The sequence below is a fragment of the Panulirus ornatus genome, chromosome 19 (genome assembly GCF_036320965.1).
Source record: "Panulirus ornatus isolate Po-2019 chromosome 19, ASM3632096v1, whole genome shotgun sequence".
In the NCBI taxonomy this organism is placed as follows: Eukaryota; Metazoa; Arthropoda; class Malacostraca; order Decapoda; family Palinuridae; genus Panulirus; species Panulirus ornatus.
Genome location: NC_092242.1, coordinates 64,759,470 through 64,781,890, shown reverse-complemented (window position 1 = coordinate 64,781,890; position 22,421 = coordinate 64,759,470). Strand labels below are relative to the sequence as shown.

Here is a 22,421-nt window from a genome sequence, read left to right as displayed (position 1 = left end):
CTGACAGCTACCTACCCAGCCCCTCACACATCACCATACACACACACACACACACACACACACACGCGCGCACACACAATACTCTCTATCCAGACTTAGTGATAATCCTTTGGTAGGATTTGATGCAAAGCACATCGCACAAAGGAACAGGCGCGCCTCTAATTATCAAAGAGGGAGACAACGCTTTTCTGCTGTATAGGAAGACCGATATTTTTTTTTCTTGTGATACAGAAGTATCTCTCGTGCGTATTGCTTCATTTATGAAGCAATACATTTCATGATTTTCTATGATTTTTTTTTTTATTCATGATTTTGTCCAGGAAAGTTGTGCGTGCCAGAGGGGGTTCAACTAAAGGCGTGGATTTATGAATTAATCGACGTGTTGATATGGGCCATGGAAAGGAACGTGATAGCCAACAATGTATTGGCTGCTCGTCCCCCATCCCCATCCCTCTTTGGTTCAGGTTGCTATCTTTTCTATTTGCTTGACATACACGCAGATTGCTGGTGTTCAATTGACAAACAACCCACGCATTCTCTCTCTCTCTCTCTCTCTCTCTCTCTCTCTCTCTCTCTCTCTCTCTCTCTCTCTCTCTCTCTCTCACACACACACACACACACACAACACTTGACAACACGTAAATCACAGGACTCTGTTCAATTAAGTTTGTCGCAAGCTCTTGTCGTCATTTGGCCCTTATGAATACAATAGTGTGCCATTATTTATTTCGGTAAGGATAGGTAAGGTTTCTTTGAATAGAATCCACTTTATGGAATATTACACACACACACACACACACACACACACACACACACACACACATATATATATATATATATATATATATATATATATATATATATATATATATATATATATATATACACACACACACACACACACACACACACACATACATATACACTCTCCCAAATGCACTAGGAAGGGAAAGCATAGGTAAGGAATGGAAACAGATTTCAGGGAAGGGCCTCCAACATGAGTTTTGATGAGTTGAAAGAACCATTAAAGTATGTATAGCGAAGGCGGCGAGAGAGTGCTCGAATCCCAAAGTTTGTGATGGCGACGAGTTCTGGCCATTTTTTTTTTTCCAACTGCCATGTTGTCTCGTGCGTGATTAATCATTGCTCTCAAATAGTTTATCATCGCGTGCTTATGGGGAGGATGGTGGCAAGAGGAGGCTAAACTGTTTGAGGCCAGAACGTCGACTGCCTTCGTTATACGCTGCGTATTATGTCTGTAACGAAAATATGAAATATGTGATGGAGGACTTGTAGATATGACTTGGGTTCGATCTTCATTATGTATCGTATGGAAATGTGCAGTTTCCTATTCGCCTCTGAAATATCCGGATGACCATGTGTGCGGTTGTCTGTCAAGATTTAATTGTGTTGTTTTTTTTTTTTTATCCGGAATTGGTTTTCGGATGGTGGTATGTGTCCGTTGCGCCAGCTTCGGACAAGACAGATAATCCCTTAATATCCTTCATAAACAGTCCATCTGCTCTGTTGTACACTACGCTTCACCCTCCCTCCTTTTAAAAGCAGTGCAATGAAAGTGAATGGCAAAGAAAATATTGCTTTTGGAACAGCCACTGGTTTCTCTTGGTACGATGGCCTGACCTTTGACCCGACTAGAAAGGGTCAGGTCCAGTTGTTTAGTGCCCTGTGAGTGTGTGCAGTGAGAATGAGTGGGTTATTAATTTGTCCACAGGGGTGTGTTAACGATTTTTTTTTTTTTTATTGGCATACTTCAATAACAATCGTTGAAGCTTATGTAAATAGATTATTTTGACATTTTCGTTAGATTGTATTGAACTTCATTTACATAAAAGGTTTATGAATTATACGTAAATCTTGGAATTATAATGCTTATAATCAGTTCAGAAATTATATATAATATAGGATGAAAACATTTTTTTAATTCGTGATTTTACGTTAGATGTGTATAGTGTGATGATCTACATTTATACGTCTAGATCTAATAAGATAAGATGTTCGAGATACTAGATAAAGGGGTATATATTCAATAATCGTTAAATGTAGGAACGTACTTATATTTAGAAATAAATTAAAAGTTTTGCTGTCTTATGTTTAACGAGAATAATGCGGCTCTACGGCAATTTACCAGTCGTAAGCAATTACATTCAGGTATCTATGTTATAACATGAATTATCTGTAACGTATGTTTGATGTTTATTAAGTATGATAACAAAACGACCATTTACTATTAGGTTATAACTTAAATTATCTGTAACATATGTTTGATGTTTAATAAGTATTATAACAAAACGACCATTTATACTATTTGGTTATAACTTGAATTATCTGTAACATATGTTTGATATTTAATAAGTATCATAACAAAACGACCATTTACTATTTGGTTATAACTTGAATTATCTGTAACATATGTTTGATGTTAAAAAGTATTATAACAAAACGACCATTTACTGTTAAGTCCCCATTGAATCGCGTGACAAATAATCACAATTGTAGACGTTTTGGAAGAGCAGCATCATTGTTATTTGGCCTCAATTACCGAAAGGTTAACTTTCCACAGAATCAAATTTCTGGTTGACAGAGCGGATGGTTATGGGTCGTGAACAGTCGCCCGGTAACTGGAAAACTTTTCACCAAATATGCGATTAACTCATTAGCCATAACGTTTTCGGTTTAGTAGTCTTAGGGTTATGGATAAAAGATAATTACTTTATTGTTGGTTATTGTCAATAATGGGTTAGCTCGGCAGGGCTTGATAACTTGTATACTGAATCATGGGAAATATCTTTTTCGCGCGGTACTGAATCGCAGATCGTGTCTTCTCGTGCTTTCCCTGAATCGAATGTAATCTCCATCTAGGGAGGGTATTGTGGGGGGAAATTAAGCTTCGCAGGGGAGAAGGATGGGGCCGACTGAGTACCTTGGGGAGAGAGAGATGGTGCGTCTAAATTGGGGAGGAGAGAAAAGTAGGCAGCCCATATTGGGGAGAGGAGAGAGATGGTCTTGCAAGTTAGGGAGGGAACAGAGCAGAGCCGTCTGACTTGGGTGGGGAGAAAGAGGGCGTGTAGCAACAGATTGGGAATTTAAACCAGTAGGACGGGGAGATAGGTGGGGAGAGATGAAGGTCAGGTAGGGAGGATATATATATATATATATATATATATATATATATATATATATATATATATATATTCGTATATGTATATCCCGTTTTTCCTATAGCAATATGTAAACGAACTCAGAATTGCACTTCGGGGTCCCATGTCCACGGAACTGCAGCCGAAAGAATATATGGGGGTATGTCGCAGAAATATTTTGCAATCATGAAATGGCCACAGAGAAAGGTTGCCACCACATCGTCTGTTGTCAGAATGAAACCCGGGTTTTCGGTTTTCGGGAAAGCGCTACGGTCTCCTATAGTTCCCAGTTACGCTCCCGTTCCCACCTGAAAATTGCTGAAACTCAAAATAGAATTCAGTTTGTAACTTTGTGTGTATATATATATATATATATATATATATATATATATATATATATATATATATATATATATATATATATATATATATATATTCCTATGAGTCCACGGGGAAAATGAAACACGATAAGTTCCCTAGTGCACTTTCGTGTAATAATCACATCATCAGGGGAGACACAAGAGAGAAATATAAGTCAGTTGACATACATCGAAGAGACGAAGCTATATTTGCCATTTCCCACGTGAGCGAGATAGCACCAAGAACAGATGACAGAGCCTTACGGGGAAAATTCCACACTTGGCTCCTTGCCGTGTTCCTTATTCAGGAATGGAATACAGAAAGGGGAAAGATTTTCTAGCCATCGGCTCCCGCCCCTATTAGTTCCCGTCGTGCTTAAGGGTCGTACCTACGTGCTCAGTGAACGTCCCTTCATAACGCCGTGCTCAAAGTACATAGCTTCGTGCCTCAGTGGGTCGTACCGTCCTGCTCAAGGGAAGGTGCATAGCTTCGTGCCTCAGTGGGTCGTACCGTCCTGCTCAAGGGTCGTACCGTCCTGCTCTTGATATTAGTTGGGGTCCTTGAGCACCAAAGACACCCAGCAGCGTCTCTTCATTTCATTCCCTCATCATAACAAAGAGGTTAATCATAGGACCTGCTGTTAACTGCACGATTACCCTGCTCCTTTACCCCAACCTGAGCGACAGTACAGAGACGCCAGTTCATGTCTCCAACTCAAGAGCTGGATAACAGGCCCACTGAAACACTATGAGGCAAAATGGAATGTTCGTGAAATGGAAGTGTTCGTGAATCATATAAAGTGAAGCTTTTAGGCTTGATTGCGGAATCTCTTTAGGGAGAGAAATCCATCTTCTTTTAGTTTGTATATTATTTCTTTCGTTAACCCCTGTGACATGTATATTATTTCTTTAGTTCCCCCTGTGACTCTTTTTCAGAAACGGTGTTGATGGTAGCCCAGGGACTTTTTTTTTTTTTTTTGAGGTTGCTCCAGGGCTACGCTACTCTCGGTAGCAGGGACAGGATACCTCACGTTCATGAGAATAAAGTTGTTTTTTTTTCACAGGGATTTCTGGTAGATTGGCTGTTCCTTCGTTTTCTTTGTTCTCTTCCCACTTCGAGTTTCGGCCCAACTTTGTTTATAAATCGAGTCATAACTAGTTTTGCAGTCCAGGTAGGAAGCCTTTTACGGTGTGATTCATAAACTTTTTCCCAGTTCATTTCCTAATGTCTTTAGTTTGTCCAGTCATAAAGTCTTTCACATTGGAGGCCATTAACTATCTCGTTGCAAGAGACGATTTTTTTTTTTTTTTTTTACAGTTTGAGTCATTAACGCTTTTTGCAAGTCCCCCTACACACACACACACACACACACACGCATCCCTCGGCAATACCTACCATCATTAATTTCCAGCACCGTTCGTGGCTGACTTTACCTACGGTATAATTTCCAGCATAAGTGTTGGCCAACTCTGCTCGGGGAATTTATTTCCGACGCCAGGCGTTTCCTTATCTGCGGAGGAAAGTAAAACTTTCAATATTCATCGCTAATTAAATTTTAATTACTTTCATCAAAATTTGTTTTCCTCGCTGGTCCAGCCGACCTCTGCTAATTAAGATCTTTCACTTAAAATGCTCAAGTAATGATGTTAATGATCGTTACATTAGTGACATATGTATCATAATATACTTCAGATATTTATATCACGATTAAAAAAAGGATAGAGGTTTCTCCCAGTATTAAGGACCAAAGAAACATTAGCAGTACAGTTCCATGTTTGTGTGGTAAGTTAGTTACATAAATAGTTTTACGTAACTAGGTTTGAATTTAGGTTTTTGAGGTATACTGTTTGAAGGGCTTGTATGTCTTATATATCATTCTGAATATTAGATATGTTGTATTAAGGTTTTATGGTTTGAAACTTTGATGTGATGATTTATTTTTTGGGGGTTTAACTTCGTTAATCCATTCCGAATATAGCCCCTTGGGCGTGATGGTGCGACCCATGAGTATATGTGTGTGTGTGTCTGTGTGTGTGTGTAAGTGTGTGTGTGTGTGTGTGTGTGTGTGTGTGTGTGTGGTGTACAGTGTGGTAAACTGCTTCATAAACTAAATGTTTGGTTCTGCAACATCCGGCACTTGGTTGTAATGGCTTAGCCTTTGATCCGGCACCAAAAGATTACGGAAAGTCACTTTCAGAACGTTGTATTGATGCTTAACAAGGTCTCAGATTGAAAAAATGTCAAATTTTTATCGTATTCCTCTGATTAAACATTAAGAAAATATTGTCGTAGGATTTTTCTCTCGGTTGGACTAACCTCTTATTTACTGTTTATTTCACTAAGAGAGAGAGAGAGAGAGAGAGAGAGAGAGAGAGAGAGAGAGAGAGAGAGAGAGAGAGAGAGAGAATATTCTAGCAGATCTATGGGATAACTTATGTACTTTGTTCTGCATTTCTAAGAGTTATACAGTGATATTTCATAAAGGTACAAGTAATAGTGTGATCTACAGATGTATACCATAATTTAATTACGACATTGGCAACTCCTTTGAAATGAGCGCACGGTGTGTGTGTGTGTGTGTGTGTGTGTGTGTGTGTGTAAAGTTTTTTTTTTTCTTTTTTTCCTAAGATGTCCGTTTTGTCAGGAATTTGAATTTTGTTTCCGGACGACCAGTATTCTTCCCTCCACTTAGTATTCAGCGTAGCGTCAAATTGTCGCTTCTTGTGACATTTTAACTTTTCCTTCGTCTGCGTCGTCTGTTGCATCTGGAAACTGGAATATGTCCGGACTTTCACATGTTCTGGCTGAAGTTTCCATTTTCTCATGTTATAAAGTGACTCAGTCCGTCTTTGCTTAATTGACATTTGTCGCGTCGCTTTCAAGAGGTACTTATAAGCGTATTTCAGTTCCGAGTCGACATTTTTGTTTAGTTTTCACGTGAAGAGTACCCAAATAACGTTACTTTGAATTTTAGTTCATCTATTTTCACGTCTCCATGGTAATTGAAGCTGTTGCTTTGAGTCGATCCGTCAACTTAGCAAATAAATAAAAAATTGCACCTTCCGATTCCTATCATAATTGTCTCCCGAAGAGGTATTATTTTTTTTTTTCTTTAGTCTACTTCTAAAACAATATCAGTACAGGAATTCTGCTGAGTCTAAAAAAAAAAAAAAGGAAAAAGTTCTTGTTATTACGCGATAGAGTGTATACACACACACACACACAAACAAACAAACAAACACACACGTACACACACACACGTACTACCCTCTCATAATTAGCTCAGCGGGGGTAGCCTTTCTCATCGCCATTTGTCCCGTCTCCACTTCAACTGAAAAGCAAAATTCCCGGTCGAGTGAGTTTTCTGGATATGTAGCAGTTTTGCCGGTACTGTGCTGTATTAACATTACAAGGCCAGTTTTAAAGGCTGCCGTAAAAGAACGTCAAGCATGAAAGGGAATTTTTTATGTATACATATTATGGGAAATACATTTCATAGTGGCACTTTGCCCGAGTTCACAGGAAATATATTTTTTTTCCTTCTGTCTCTCTTCCCTTTTGTGTCGCCCCTTTTTTTTTTTTTCTTTTTCTAATGCCTCCCTTTGTTATGAAGTTTGAAGGTAATAATTGTCGTCGAATATTTATATTAAGGACTCGGCTGGGCTACGGGTTACTGTATCCAGAATCAAGATCACATGCAGGTTATAATGAGTTTAGGTGTGGACGATAATCTCAGCCGCTTCTTTGTGGTGCACATTGAGATTCTCGAACAGAGGAGCTTAGCTTAGCCTCCATAATGGGTCGTACCGTCCTTCTCAAGGGGTTAATTTTTGTTAGGGTTTTGATGGGATATATATGTATATATATCCCCTGATGATGTGATTATTACACGAAAGTGCACATGGGAACTTATCATGTGTCATTTTCCCCGTGGACTCTTAGGAATATATATATATATATATATATATATATATATATATATATATATATATATATATAACGTTAATGGGATGGCTTTGATTAGGGCCTCTACTCCCGTGCCGTCTCAGCTAACAAAAAGGACAAAAAAAAACCCCTAACCCAGTCGAGGAAAACGTTGGTGTAAGGGGGTGAATCTTTAACTGATGCAGAAATGCGTTAATGTGAGTTAGATGTATGTTTGATGACCCCCGTGTGGCGCTTGAGGATTATGGACCGAGTAATTAATTTAGAAAAAAAAAAGCCCAACTTTTAAGTAATGGAGACAGGCTTATTCTGAAGGATTTCGCTGGGGGTGTCTGGTCGAGCAGAATGGAGGGTGTGTGATTTATGGATTTCATTTTATTTTTTTTTTTCAAAATTTGTTCTCCCTATGAGGGGTAACACCGGTAGATGAAACTGCATCATTTGCTCACACTCATTCTCCAGCTGTCTTGTATCATACATCCGACACATGACATGGATATGTATACCCTGCAATTTTCAAAATGTTCGTAGATATAAAAGGAAATTAATTGTATTTCAAACCTCCCAGTTTCATGTTATTAATTGCTTAATGCTGAATATTCATGACAACACCTTTGCATAATTTTCGAAACCCAATAGGCTGGGACACCAGAGGGATAAAACGCACACACACACACACACACACACACACAGAGCTTTTGACAATGCGCTACAATCAGTATCAGGAAAATGTTGGACTCCTTTGCAATGAGTTCCTCATTAAGACTCGTTTTCATCTGACGGTGATTCAGCCTCGTCTAAGGTGGCTTTTGACTCACGGTGTAACCCACGTAGACGATATATATGTATATATATATATATATATATATATATATATATATATATATATATATATATATATATATATATTCGAAAATAAAATGTATAATGGAATAAGATTTTCAGAGTAAAGCAGACTAACCTAAAGGCTGAAGTGCTGTAGCCTCCACAATGCTCTTTGTTCTGCCTATGTGCCGAAGAAATTCAAGAAAGACAAGGTAGAAAAGCTGGGAATAATATCCGAGATATATGCTTGTGAAATGTTCACAGCCGGCCGTGAATTCTTTTTCACGCGGTAGATTACATCATAATTAAAATGTAATTTTTTCCCCCCTCCTTTCACTGTACTCTTGATGAAATTTGTGAATAAAAAGGTATGAATGTCTGACACCCACTGACAGGGGTAATTGGATATTTCTTTTCCTAAGATCATTTTCACGTCATAGTGCTGCTTATACAATTCAGTTCGGACATCTCTCTTCAAAGCTTCTCCCGTTCGTCTGTAACGCAAGTACACTTCTTCATATATACAAACCATTTATTTACATAATCACATCTACGTGTCCCTTGCGTTAGGGTCACTTGGCCCTGTCGGTATAATGGTGGGAAAGGGGCGATCAAGTATGATAATAAATGTGTGTGTGTGTGTGTGTGAATTACCGGACTCCGCCTGCTCAAGGTTACACCCTGAGTGAAAAGTCGCGTGTGGCGAGGATACATCATCATTTCCAAAAGAGTCTACATTTCCCTCCCCTACTGGTGGATGAAGCGCAGCCTCGGGCCGCAGGAGCCCTTAGAAAAGTCCAAAGGTAACCCACTTTGTTCCCTGCTCGGGGCAGTACATACACCCTACTTTCTATGGAAACTTCTGATGATTCCGTTCATTATTCAGTCTCTCTGTCGAGGGATTTAGACGAATCTGAGAACACGCAGGAAAGTTATGAAGGAATTTCTGCGCGGGGCACAAGACACCCTTTTTTTTCTTTTTTTTTTTTGAGCTCCAACTTGATTAAGTGTTGAATAACCGATTGATCTAGCATTGCAGAGTTTTCTGTGTGTGTGTGTGTGTGTGTGTGTGTAAAGAGTGGCCAAATCAAGCCTGGCTTGGGTCCATATTAATGGCATCCTGTTCTCGGTTGTGCCATTAATGGTACAGTTTCGGGCGTGTGTGCGCTCTGGGTGCCAATACTGGCACGAGTCGGGCCGTGTGTAACTGTCTGTGTAGTGGGGTCTTATGAATGGGTGTGTGTGTGTGTGTGTGTGTGTGTGTGTGTGTGTGTTGTGTAAGTTTTTTTTACTTTTCCATATGTAAATCGTGATATATATTTGATATGTTCGGCACTGATTTTGACTTAATGACATTTATCCCTTGATAACTATTAAGTCTAAGACCATGCTGTGGCTCTGTTATTCCTACTCTCAACAAACACCCAGTTTTAATGAGACGATCGGCCGATCCCAACACTGCCACGCTCTGTGTAAGTTGTGTTTACAGGCAGTGAAAAAAATTATGGTAATTAAGCTAGAGTCCATTACATACATAAAACACGAAAATGAGCATTCTACTTGGCTTCGCTGTGTCACAAACAGTTAGATTTGGATAAGAGAAATGTTATTTAACGTTATATTGAAAACTGGTGATATAAGATGTAGGTGATGAAAAGAATTGATTTGTTTTTCATTTTTACTATTGTGTTGATCCATTTTTTTAGAATTCATCATACTTTTTACTGTGTAATACAGAAATGGAAAAAAATGATGTGTATATATTTTTCTTTTTACAGCAGCACGGAATAATTTTATGACTTCCTTGCAATTTAGATATAGATGATATAAAAGCTATAAACTACACAAGTAATACTATGGAGCGAGTTTACTGCCTTGAGCTCCATAAAAACGACTAACACGTAATTTCCGTTCGGTAGATATTTTTGTGATTTGTGTCGGCGTGAGGTGGGGGTGACACGTACCAAAAAAAACAACAAGAACAACAAAAAAACATGGCAGTTAGTTTGAACTCGGGACTGTTAACACTTCTACGTTTCTCCCGTGTTAGTGTGTCCTCCTGTTGTTCACTGCGTCCACAGGAACACCCTATGTAAACCCCTCCGAGGTTGTTCATCTCCCAAAACCTGTTTCCCTGTGGTCATTACTTCAGAAATGTATCCATGAAATGTATCCGTAACTTTTATCTCTTGTCCACGTAGGTTCATGAGCCTGGTGGCGACGGGGTGTAGGAAGCGTTTCATTGCGTTGCGTCTTCGGTTTTATGGCGGTGTGCTGTATAGTATGCTGGTTTGAGGGTACTGGTTTTATACGATGTTGACATGAGAGCAGATGACCAAAGGTGAAAATGAGAAATTAGAGAGAAATTGCCTTTAGTACATTTTGAATTACAGTTCGGATGTGCATATATGGAATAGAATGATTCGTCTGTAAGTTTCCCTGTTATACAGCGACAACTTATATGAGCTATGAGAGCTCTGCGAGGCTACAAATGTGAACGAAGGCGTCTCCGTCTACCTTGCGGTAATTATGTGAGTCCTTGTGGAATCTAAGGGCATTTGATAGAATGAAGAACCATTCGTCGCCTGAAATTTGGACAGAGGTTTCTCCCGAAGGAGACTGAAACTAGACGCATGCTTATAAATTCTCAGATTTTGATCAGTTGACTGTGGAACTGCTCGTAATGGTAATTAAAGGAGAGGGGGAAACAAGAAAATGAAAATGACTGGTTTGGCTATTTTCGGTTGGTCAGAATTCTTTCTGGGATGTACTTGTGTTATGTACTAGCTTGTTCACAACGTCTTGTTGACAGTTAAGAGGTTAAGAAACTTGTTCCGTGAGAAATTACAAGGGAAGAGAACAGGCTGGGCCTGTCTCTATCAGCTTTCCTGAAATAAAGGTAATGATGATATGAATAATGAAATCATAAGTATTGCAATCATATATATATATATATATATATATATATATATGGGGATGAGAGAGCTTGGGAAGTGAGTCAGTTGTTGTTCGCTGATGATACAGCGCTGGTGGCGGATTCATGTGAGAAACTGCAGAAGCTGGTGACGGAGTTTGGTAAAGTGTGTGGAAGAAGAAAGTTAAGAGTAAATGTCAATAAGAGCAAGGTTATTAGGTACAGTAGGGTTGAGGGTCAAGTCAATTGGGAGGTGAGTTTGAATGGTGAGAGGCTGGAGGAAGTGAAGTGTTTTAGATATCTGGGAGTGGATCTGTCAGCGGATGGAACCATGGAAGCGGAAGTGGATCATAGGGTGGGGGAGGGGGCGAAAATTTTGGGAGCCTTGAAAAATGTGTGGAAGTCGAGAACATTATCCCGGAAAGCAAAAATGGGTATGTTTGAAGGAATAGTAGTTCCAACAATGTTGTATGGTTGCGAGGCGTGGGCTATGGATAGAGTTGTGCGCAGGAGGATGGATGTGCTGGAAATGAGATGTTTGAGGACAATGTGTGGTGTGAGGTGGTTTGATCGAGTAAGTAACGTAAGGGTAAGAGAGATGTGTGGAAATAAAAAGAGCGTGGTTGAGAGAGCAGAAGAGGGTGTTTTGAAATGGTTTGGGCACATGGAGAGAATGAGTGAGGAAAGATTGACCAAGAGGATATATGTGTCGGAGGTGAAGGGAACGAGGAGAAGAGGGAGACCAAATTGGAGGTGGAAAGATGGAGTGAAAAGGATTTTGTGTGATCGGGGCCTGAACATGCAGGAGGGTGAAAGGAGGGCAAGGAATAGAGTGAATTGGAGCGATGTGGTATACAGGGGTTGACGTGCTGTCAGTGGATTGAATCAAGGCATGTGAAGCGTCTGGGGTAAACCATGGAAAGCTGTGTAGGTATGTATATTTGCGTGTGTGGACGTGTGTATGTACATGTGTATGGGGGGGGGTTGGGCCATTTCTTTCGTCTGTTTCCTTGCGCTACCTCGCAAACGCGGGAGACAGCGACAAAGTATAAAAAAAAAAAAAAAAAAAAATATATATATATATATATATATATAATACATATATATATATATATATATATATATATATATATATATATATATATATATATATATATATAATATATATATATATATATATATATATATATATATATATATATATATATATATATATATATATATATATATCACGAAGTTAACGCAGACAAACAGACTGATACCAGCTTTGATGGTCAGGATATACATTCATTTATACAACGTGTGGAGAAGGCTATTGTTATTGCAGTGAGTACCTCGCCCGCGTCATTATCAAAATTCGAGATCTTCAAAGTTCTGTGCCATAATCATTGCTTTTCCTATTCAGGAAATGGTGTCCAGGAATTGTTATTTAACCATAACGAGGTATTGGAAACAGATGTTCAATGTTCAGTCTGTGCAGTGAATACCGGGAAATCAATGGGAAATTTCACGTCACAGCGATGTAGTGTGCACCACATCTTAATCATATACCCGGCCGGAAAAAAAAGATATCACGTCCCTATGAAGTGCGCGCGCATTGATGGACGACGGTTTTAAAGGCGAATTGCGCAAGCTAATGGATTGATCCCTCCAATGGACGCATGACTAGTGTGAGGAAGTCATCATCAACTTGGGAGAAATAGTTAAAGGCGTCACATTATGAATATAGGGCGCTTGACTCCCTTGTATTCTTTGGCTGAGGACAGGGAGGAGACAGTCTACATGTTGGATGACGAGCCTGGAGATGAACAAGGTGAGTGTGTGTATAGTCCACAGTTTTCGTCTTTGGGGTTTGAATCGAGATTTTGGTATTCAGTGTAAGCCTAAGACTCAGCAATACAGTCCTTAAGATTTATTTTTTTTTCTTTTTTATAGTGTTGCTAGACAGTCTAGTCCACATTTCCCTATTTCTTACATTTTATATCTCGTTTTTACGTTTCAGGGAAAAACAGATATTGATATTAAGGTGGTAATATTAATCTAGTTGATATGTATAAGAGATAGAGTTGTAAGGTGACAAAATGAAGTCAAAAGTTCAGTTTTGTTTGTGCATTTCAGTGAAAGTGCCTTCAGTGTATTGCATTAATCATGCAGTTTTTTTAATAAGCTTATGATTAACAGAAAATCTTAAACAAGGATCATTTCTTGAACTAGCGTTTTTGAATGGCATAGACAACAAAGGAAACATAAGTAAAACACTAAACAACGGAGAAGAAACAGGGTGGCAAGAAAAGGCATCACAGACTTGACTGTATTTATGGCTACATTTTATCCAGGTGCCAGGATTGTTGGGCCTACACAAACACCAGCTGAAACTTTAAATGAATCGATCCTGGCTAGCCCGTCCGCGCGCCACGCTGGCTTGACGACGTCTTCAAGAAATGAAAATAAAAAAAAAAAAGATCCTTTCCATTCATATTTCTATAACCAAATACGCAGCGTCCCTGCATCTCTCTCGCTGGCTTACGCGCAGTGTTTGATGGGTGGAAATAACCGGCTTGGTGGCGCTGCAGTAAAAACTCGCGCGCGCGGGGACACACACACACACACACACCTACCCTCGCTGGTGTGAGTTGAACTGAACAAGAAGTGTGGGTGTGAGACGGTTGGTGTGTGAAAAGCATACTCCTTCGTGATCTATATAGGCCAGTATATGAATGACGTCCGTCAACATACAGTAGTGAACTTGATGTTTTTTTCTGAAAATAAAGTAGCAGGTAAAATTTGAATTGCTTTTTATTTAAGTATGGAAAATTAGCATATGAATTTTGTAGGTGGTTAGATCTAAGTGCACTTTTGATCCAGCGCAAAAATTCCCCGAATTCAGGCAGGAATTCCCACTCTATGGAGGAAACTTACCCGTGTCTGGCAACGCTGTTAAGACACATAGCATTTAGGCTTCTTTTGGGTCGTATGTGACTTCGGGACAAGTTCATCATGTATGTATGAAATCATGTAGAGCCTCTGTGTATGACAAGCTTTATATATATATATATATATATATATATATATATATATATATATATATATATATATATATATATATATGATTTCGTGAAGCAGAAATTAATACTTTGATTTGATATTCTTTCGTGTTATAATTGGGTTTTAGAACACAAATGGTTAGGCACTTCTTTGTTTTTACTTTGTTTATTTTCAAAAAAAAATCGAGAGAGCTCAATTAAATTACCGTTGTTTAAAGTCGTCGGTTTTTAATTCCCTTATAATAACCAGGTAGTCAGTAGGCAGACGATGATTATTTGAAGAGGTTGCAGTTATCATCAATCGTGAAAGCCTCTCAACTCATTTCAATTCTTTTAATAGAACTTTTTTTTTGCACAAATTGTTCACACTTATATCACCTGAAACTATCGATATTGTCCAAGGCTGCGAATATTGTAATATTTACAGTACGGCTGATGAGCGATGCCATTTCGACAATTTTTGTTGATTTGTCATGGGGAATTTTTTTTTTTTCTACCATCCACTAGAGCGAAAAATTTAAACGCGGATTTATTTATATATTTTTCCAGGCACTGAAATCGTGCCAGTGGCTATCTTTCTTTTTTTTTTTTTCCTACACGCTCGACGGGTCTGAGAAAAATTTTTTTTCCTAGCATTGCCTTACCCTTTAAAGGTATATTTGATGTAGACAAGTATGATTTTTATGACCACAAGTTTTTTTTTTTTCTTCAACTGGAAATATTTCTCACGTGTTGTATAAGGCGCTCATGTGTGAACCTAATTATGAATGAAAAACTCTTACTTTCTCACCGTGATCCATGAATGAGTGTGCAAGTTGTGAAATCACCATCACATAAAAACGACAAATAAAGAGGTAGACTTTATGAATCACCCCTTGCCAAAAAAATAAGAGAAAAAAAGATGAAAAATGAAAATGCAGGACTTTCTGAGTATTTCATTAAAATTTTTGATATAGTGTCAAACTTTTGACATTACCTATAACCGGGGATTTCGCACACGCACACACACAAACACACACACACACACACACACACACACACACACACACACGCGCGCGCGCGCGCGCATTTGTTTTTCGTACGGGAAATGGAATATCAATGCTCCTTTTCTGTCGGAATTTTTCCCTCTGAAGTTGGGATTCTGAGAGTGCCATCCTTATTTCAGTCTTCACAGATATTCAGGCAGCGTCACTGAACACACACACACACACACACACACACACACACACACACATTTCTTTGCCTGGATCCCTGACCACACCAGAAAAACAACGCTTGTCACATATATTTCGAGCGCTGCCTTTGTTGACTTTTGTGCTCGGATTTCTTGCTCAAGAATTTAAAGGAAACTTTTCCACAGCGTTCACTATTTATGCTTTTGTTATTGATACCTGTATTTGGACTATATAATTTTTTATGTGCAATATGTCACTGATGGTAAAAAAGCACATATATTTATATATTTTTCATACCTTTGCCCGCGTTAGCATACAATCTTTAAAACCCTCCTTGCAGAATCACCATCTCAACCAAGTTTGTTTGTGTTTTCACCCTCATGTGTACACTCTCATTTGCCACCATTTGTTGTCAGTCAGAGGAAATCCTTCAAGAGAAACGGGCAGTATTTAGACAAGGGCCAGCACCGGGCGTAACCTTAGCTGCAAATAACGAAGGCTGTATTTAAAACGGCTAGTTTATTTCAGTCGTTATTTTACCCCATCTCAATATCTGCTGAGGTCAAATTAATCTTACGTGAACTTTTAATGCAACTACTTTGAATTAGTGGCAATCAAGGGACAGTAATATATATATATATATATATATATATATATATATATATATATATATATATATATATATATATATATATATATATATGATGTACTCTCTTGATGTCGAGATTACTTTTTTTTCCTTCATATAACGCTGAATTTTTATGCCGTGTACTTGTTACAGATAGTTTACGAGTTACAGGCTGGTTTAATGACCTGTCCATGGGTGCCGCCCTTTCAATCCGACATGTGTAACTCGAATGATCGTTGAGGAAGGTGAATGATATGTAACTCACTGTTTTGCTTTCAATGATATTTTTCAGGCAGAGTTGGTAAAGTCCCGCTGCAAACATGTTATATAGACTCCGGGTTATCACTGCTATTCTGATGTGTCAGATCTTTTAGTATGCTATTCTCCATCCTTCATCTTTACTTCTGATCTTTTACTTGCGGGGAATGATTTCTCCATTTTCCTTTTTTCGTCAAGCACCATAGCTTCGGTGACTGCCGGCCAGTGCCTTTAACGCGTCTCTCCTCCCCCTAGGTCAATAAATCCCATAGGCCTCTCTCTCTCTCTCTCTCTCTCTCTCTCTCTCTCTCTCTCTCTCTCTCTCTCTCTCTCTCTCTCTGTGTGTGTGTGTGTGTGTGTGTGTGTGTGTGTGTGCGCCATTCCACCCGCAGGTTTAGCAGAGCTTTTGCTTGAAAGTCTTTCTGTTGAACAAGCCTACAGCTGACCTCCCTCTCCCATGAAATTGGGAACTGCCTTTGATCCTCCTCTTTTATATCTGTAGATCCAATATCCCCCTTTTGCCTTTAACCACTGTAACTTGTCTTCCTTAGATTTCGCAGTGGAGATTGTTGTATTTTCACGTCCTCGAGGTCCATAGCCCATACATACATTTTCCCCAACCGTTTTCTTTCATTCACGAGAAACCATTTTTTTGTTTTTGTTTACCTTTTACCTCCGCCTTTACAGTATATATATGTTCTCGGAACCCTAGTCGTACCTTCTCGAACACGAAGGTACGACCCTTCTGCATGAGGGTGTCACCTTTGAGTATTATGATGGCACGGAGTCGAGGGAGGGGGAGGGTTAGGTTAAGTTAGATTTGAAGTCTATATAGGCCATCGTACTCAGGGATCGTGCCAGTATGTATGATTCACGCCGGAGTTAGTTAGTCATTCATCTACTCCACATTGAATTTTTTTTTCTCTCCTCCCTCCCTCCCTAATCTTTGTTTACTGGCCATCGTACTCAAGGATCGTGCCAGTATGATTCACGCCGGAGTTAGTCAGTCATTCATCTTCTACATGTTGACGTTTTTTTTCTCTCCTCCCTCCCTCCCTAATCTTTGTTTACTTGTGCCCATTGCAGATCGTTCCCGACCCTGGTGGAAGAGTTGGAATCGGAAGTACGTGTTGCTGTGTGGGACCTGTGGGACCTCGGCCCTCCTGCTGGGCACATTCTACCTCATTATCTATTTCGTGCTCAGGTCGTACACATCATCTCTCCAGTACTTCGAGACGATCCCCACCTACGTGCCCGCGGCTGTGGTAAGTATAGAGTGTGTGGAAGCTTGGCTGGTACCTGGTTTGGGCTTGAGGGCCTTCGACTGTCAAGGATAGTTAGAAACCCATCATTTTATATATCCACTAACCCAACAAACAAAATCTTGACACCTTCAACAGGTGTTAGAAATATGACTATCCATAAGCCAATCGGTATTTAACAAAGTGTCTAAAAGCCGTTTATATGGAGTATTTAATAGATGATAGTATTCGGGAAAGTAGTTCTTATAGGAAATGTCTAAAGGGCTTCGTTTTGTTCCGGGAATTGTTAAGTTGGTTGAGTGTTGAGGTTTATGGTCTGTTAGGAGTCGTTTTAGGTCGTCAGTATTAGGTCGTGATATAGTCACTACCCTAACGATCTCAAACACCATCAAGTGTTAAGAGATGATTACAAGATCTTACATACTCGCATAAGGTATCACGACTTTCTGTTATTCTTAGAGTTCAGTTTTATATGTTGTTGGATATGTTGCCTTTGTATGATCCAATATTCTGTTTGTACGTGATGTGAATTCCAAGTAAAATACATTTAGAGATTTTTGGTATTATAGAGGATGGGGCACACGGGAATTTTTTTTTTCTACCCCTCCTTTTCGAGTAAGCATAAGAAGGACACCATAAAGTGTGTGTGTGTGTGTGTGTGTGTGTGTGTGTGTGTGTGTGTGTGTGCACCGCACTGGAAGTGCTTGTCAGAGTAGATAAATGATAGCTTCTTTTCTTGTAAAGGGATGATAGTGGTTCCTCATATACAACGCAGTTACAGGTTTAAATCCTAATATATATATATATATATATATATATATATATATATATATATATATATATATATATATATATATATTCATATTCGTAAGGTGTAGACTGACTTGGCGCGCACATCAGGAATTGGTCAACAGCGCTATTCTGATGGGCGAGCGGAAGCCATAATTACATTCGCTGGGGAGAATGAGGTGTTTGGAAACGGTTATGTGCACTGCTCAGGAGGAGAGACCTGGGGTGGGGGGGATGGTCTGCCGTAAAGTAGATGACTTTAAGGAGAGAGAGAGATGGTACAGTTCTTCGTGATTTCGGACGTTTTATACGCAGACGGATTCGAATTGCAGAAATGTTGTAGAATAGATTTGCCATATATATATATATATATATATATATATATATATATATATATATATATATATATATATATATATATATATATATACTTTCTGTATTTAAGTACATTATAATTTAGGTCGGGTTTTCCTTTTTGTCATCCTCTGCTTATAACACAAGTGGACAGTTCAGTACTCGTACAACTTAAATAACAATCACACACGCACGCGCGCACACACTCACACACACACACACACAGACACACACACTCACAGGTCAACTGTATCAATATAATCCTGTGGGATTTCACTACAGTTTGTTGACAGTCCTGGGGAGCCGTGAGCATACAACACCGTTTTGCAACTAGAAAAAAAAAAAACTTTCATCAAAATTCGTAATTCTAATTTGGTTACCAATTAATGTTATTCACAGTCTGCTGACCAGTTTCAAATATGAAATACTGCTTTTGAAGTGGTGCTTCTGTATGGTATATATATGTATCTTTTTTTTTCATGCCTCGTCAGAGGTAAAGAATTTCACCGTTCCCATACATTTTAAGAGGAGGCAGACAACTGGCTGGCCCAACGACAACGCGCTGGCGTTCGAAGTGGAATTGTGTATGCCACGTTTCATGACGTCCGTCTCAGGCACTTAGATCCATCGTGGTTCCGATACGTTTTCCCCGTTTCTCTCACTGTGGCTGTGTAATACCTGGGATATTATTATTCTGTTTGTCGTGACGTTCAATTCTATGTATATTATTGGTCGGATTGTATGGCTTAGGGCTTAATGACCTCCGTGCATTGATAGCTGTGTGTGATCAAATAACGCGAGCATTCGGGGTCTTTGACGTCTGATTGAAATGTATGAGTGAAATCTGTTTATTTCGTGAATAAATGGCAACGCTAATGCTCTGGATGAGTTTATTTTGCACAAATAGGACGACTTTTGTCCATTTATCAACGGAGAACCATCAACTCCAATACGGAGTCCTTATACAGATGCAATTGAAGTTCCATGATTTACATAATTGTATTGAAATTGGTCCCGTGCCCATTACGTTTTCGTTCTCCAGTTCCCCCGTGTCCTTGGCGTCCACGTCGACCCTCCGTGGTCACATGTCACGCCTTTAATGCCGCCCGAACATCGATTATTATGTATTCGTTGAAGAATTATGGCGAGGATAAGCGGTCGGGGGGGTGGGTGACGTAAAGGAGCTGGTCTTTTATACGAGATGTAAGGCCGGTCGTATTATCAGTGCCCATTACTGATTCTGTCTGGCTGAGCACCAAGGAGGCGAGGTTCTTTTCCTCACTCGTCGCGTCGTCCACTCTAGTAGGCCCCCCAGACTTCATCATTCGGCCGCTCCCCTTTGCGCATGCCGAAAGCTTGTAGCGCGACTCTCTCTCTCTCTCTCTCTCTCTCTCTCTCTCTCTCTCTCTCTCTCTCTCTCTCTCCAACACAGTAAGAGAAGAATGAGATGGGAGACTAAATGAAAACATTTATCCTCCAGCGAACAGTGAAAGCCTAATGATAATGCTTCATACGCCAATGCCAGAAACTGGCATTGCTTATTGTATTTTCTTTTTTTTTTTTAGAAGTACTTAAATGTAAAAGCAAAACTTGAGAGTGTTCAAGTTAGTGCGATCCCGGAATAAATTTTCTTGTAAGAAATAAAAAAGTGTCTCTAAGGTGGCGTGCACCAGGCATGTATTTTTAGAGGAAATAGAAAACGAGTGGTCTTAAGGTAGTATATTTCTCGGGTTTATTTTGGAGTAAATATAAATCTTGGTTTGTCCTGAGGAATGTATTTTTTTTTTTTTTTGTATATATATAAAACATGTTTACTTAATGCAGTCTCAAGTAAAGGGTCCAGGAAGCCTCCCAGAGCGTGGGATATGACTCAAAGAAGTTTAGTAATGGATGTTGGTAATTCATAAAATGTTTTGGGGGAACGAGTGTAATAAAGATTGGCGGAGGTAACGGCCCAGGCAGTTATGTGCAATGTGAGGCAAAGAATAGAGAATTACCCGCGCACTGACTTGGATGTGAACTGAGTAAAACTGCTACACTCTTCTGGACCACTGACTTAGTGTAGTAGTATGCGTGAGGGATACACACACACACACACACACACACACACACACACACACACACACACACTGACTTATGTTTCTCTCTTGTGTCTCCCCTGATGATGTGATTATATTACACGAAAGTGCACTTGGGAACTTGTGTCTCATTTTCTCCGTGGACTCATAGGAATATCTTGATCACGCGCAAAATTGTGATCCTTTCCAATATATAGATAACCGGTGGACGTGGCCAGCTTCCCGAGCGCTGCCGGACCCTCACCAGGATAGAAAGGGGCAGGAAGTTAGGGAAAGGTTTTACTTTCAACCCCAGAACCCGCTTCCCGTTGCCCCCAATGTCCCTTGCACCTCCAAGACTGCCCTGCACTCAGTAGCAGGGACACGATGGACTCGTTTGAAGCGAGATGGTCTTTGATGAGACTGCTCCCGTCAGCTGACGATGATACATCCTCGACAAAGAAAGACTTTTTCGTTGCAGTGTCAGCTCTAGCCTGGTGGAGGTCTTATAACACACGCATGCGAGAGCGCTTGTGATTTTTCGCGTTAGATCGTTTTATAGTCGTCAGCAAATATCAAGATCACATCGGTGATTTACTTGCAAATATATATATATATATATATATATATATATATATATATATATATATATATATATATATATATTATAGCAGATGAAAGTTCCACGTGGGAAGTGGAGACGAATAAGGAAGAGAAGAACCAGTGTCGTAATTGAGAACATGTTTATTATATCTCTCGTATTGACAGAAACATTCAGACGCATCGGGATTTGTTCAGTCCATCACCTTGAACAGCACATTCTGCACAAGGTTCATCAGGAAAACACGAACAAAATGCAGTTCAGCTACGTTTGTAGAACACAGAAGTGAAAGACAGAATTATATATGAAAAAAAGAAATCGTATGGAAGAAAATAAAGTATGAGTGAAACTTGATATTTAAACAAAGTCATCTTCCATCGATCTGGCATGGCCTCTCAAAATTCTGGCAACTGAGGCTTACAAACCGGTCCCGTTACCTTGACATAACCACCCACCGATGGAAACGAAAACGGGAATTTGTGGGAGAAAAAGATCATTTACACAATAAGTTTGTGTTTAAAGGAGATATGATGCGAACTGGATGGTTTGTTGGGATATAGGTGTAAAGATTGCTAGGGTTATTGAGGCTGTCACCGTGGAGTTATAACTTATCAATAGAATAACCTTAAAACCCCTTCAGTTGTTCCAGGATGATTCTGAGACCAAATAAACATTCCCATGGCATGCATGGCTCAAGCAACTCCGGTTAGAAGGTGTGACAAAAGACAGAGCTATGGAAAGCAGTTGGGCTGTCTTTTCTAGTGGAGACGGTGATAACCCTTACCTTATTTTAGTTGCATTAATTTGCAAACGTGAGGAAGTCAAAAACTTGTACTCTTAGTTATTGTGAAACGGACACATGTTGTAATTGCATCAGAGAATAAGTGAAGTTATCGTTTAAGAGTATGATTTGCAGGTCCTTAGTAACGCAGTTTCCTATGAATTTTATTTTTGCTTTCTGTAGGCCTAAGGTTCTTTTCTGGTAGAAATATCAGGAAAAAAAAAATCTTGAAATCCATTTTTTGCTTTGCATATACTCTGAGAGTCTATA

At 39.4% G+C, this 22,421-nt stretch overlaps 1 protein-coding gene across 4 annotated transcripts in view; it reads left to right on the top strand.

The window, feature by feature from the left end:
- LOC139755611 (uncharacterized) overlaps window positions 1-22,421 on the top strand; it is a 166,794-nt gene that overhangs the window by 92,958 nt on the left and 51,415 nt on the right. For 3 of the 4 annotated variants that reach the window (XM_071674163.1, XM_071674162.1, XM_071674161.1), the window contains one exon: window positions 17,394-17,572. In XM_071674163.1, the coding sequence (XP_071530264.1) occupies window positions 17,394-17,572 (179 nt within the window). Of the gene's footprint in view, window positions 1-12,607; window positions 13,016-17,393; window positions 17,573-22,421 lie in introns of all 4 variants that reach the window. The other variant, XM_071674164.1, reaches the window with a different exon arrangement.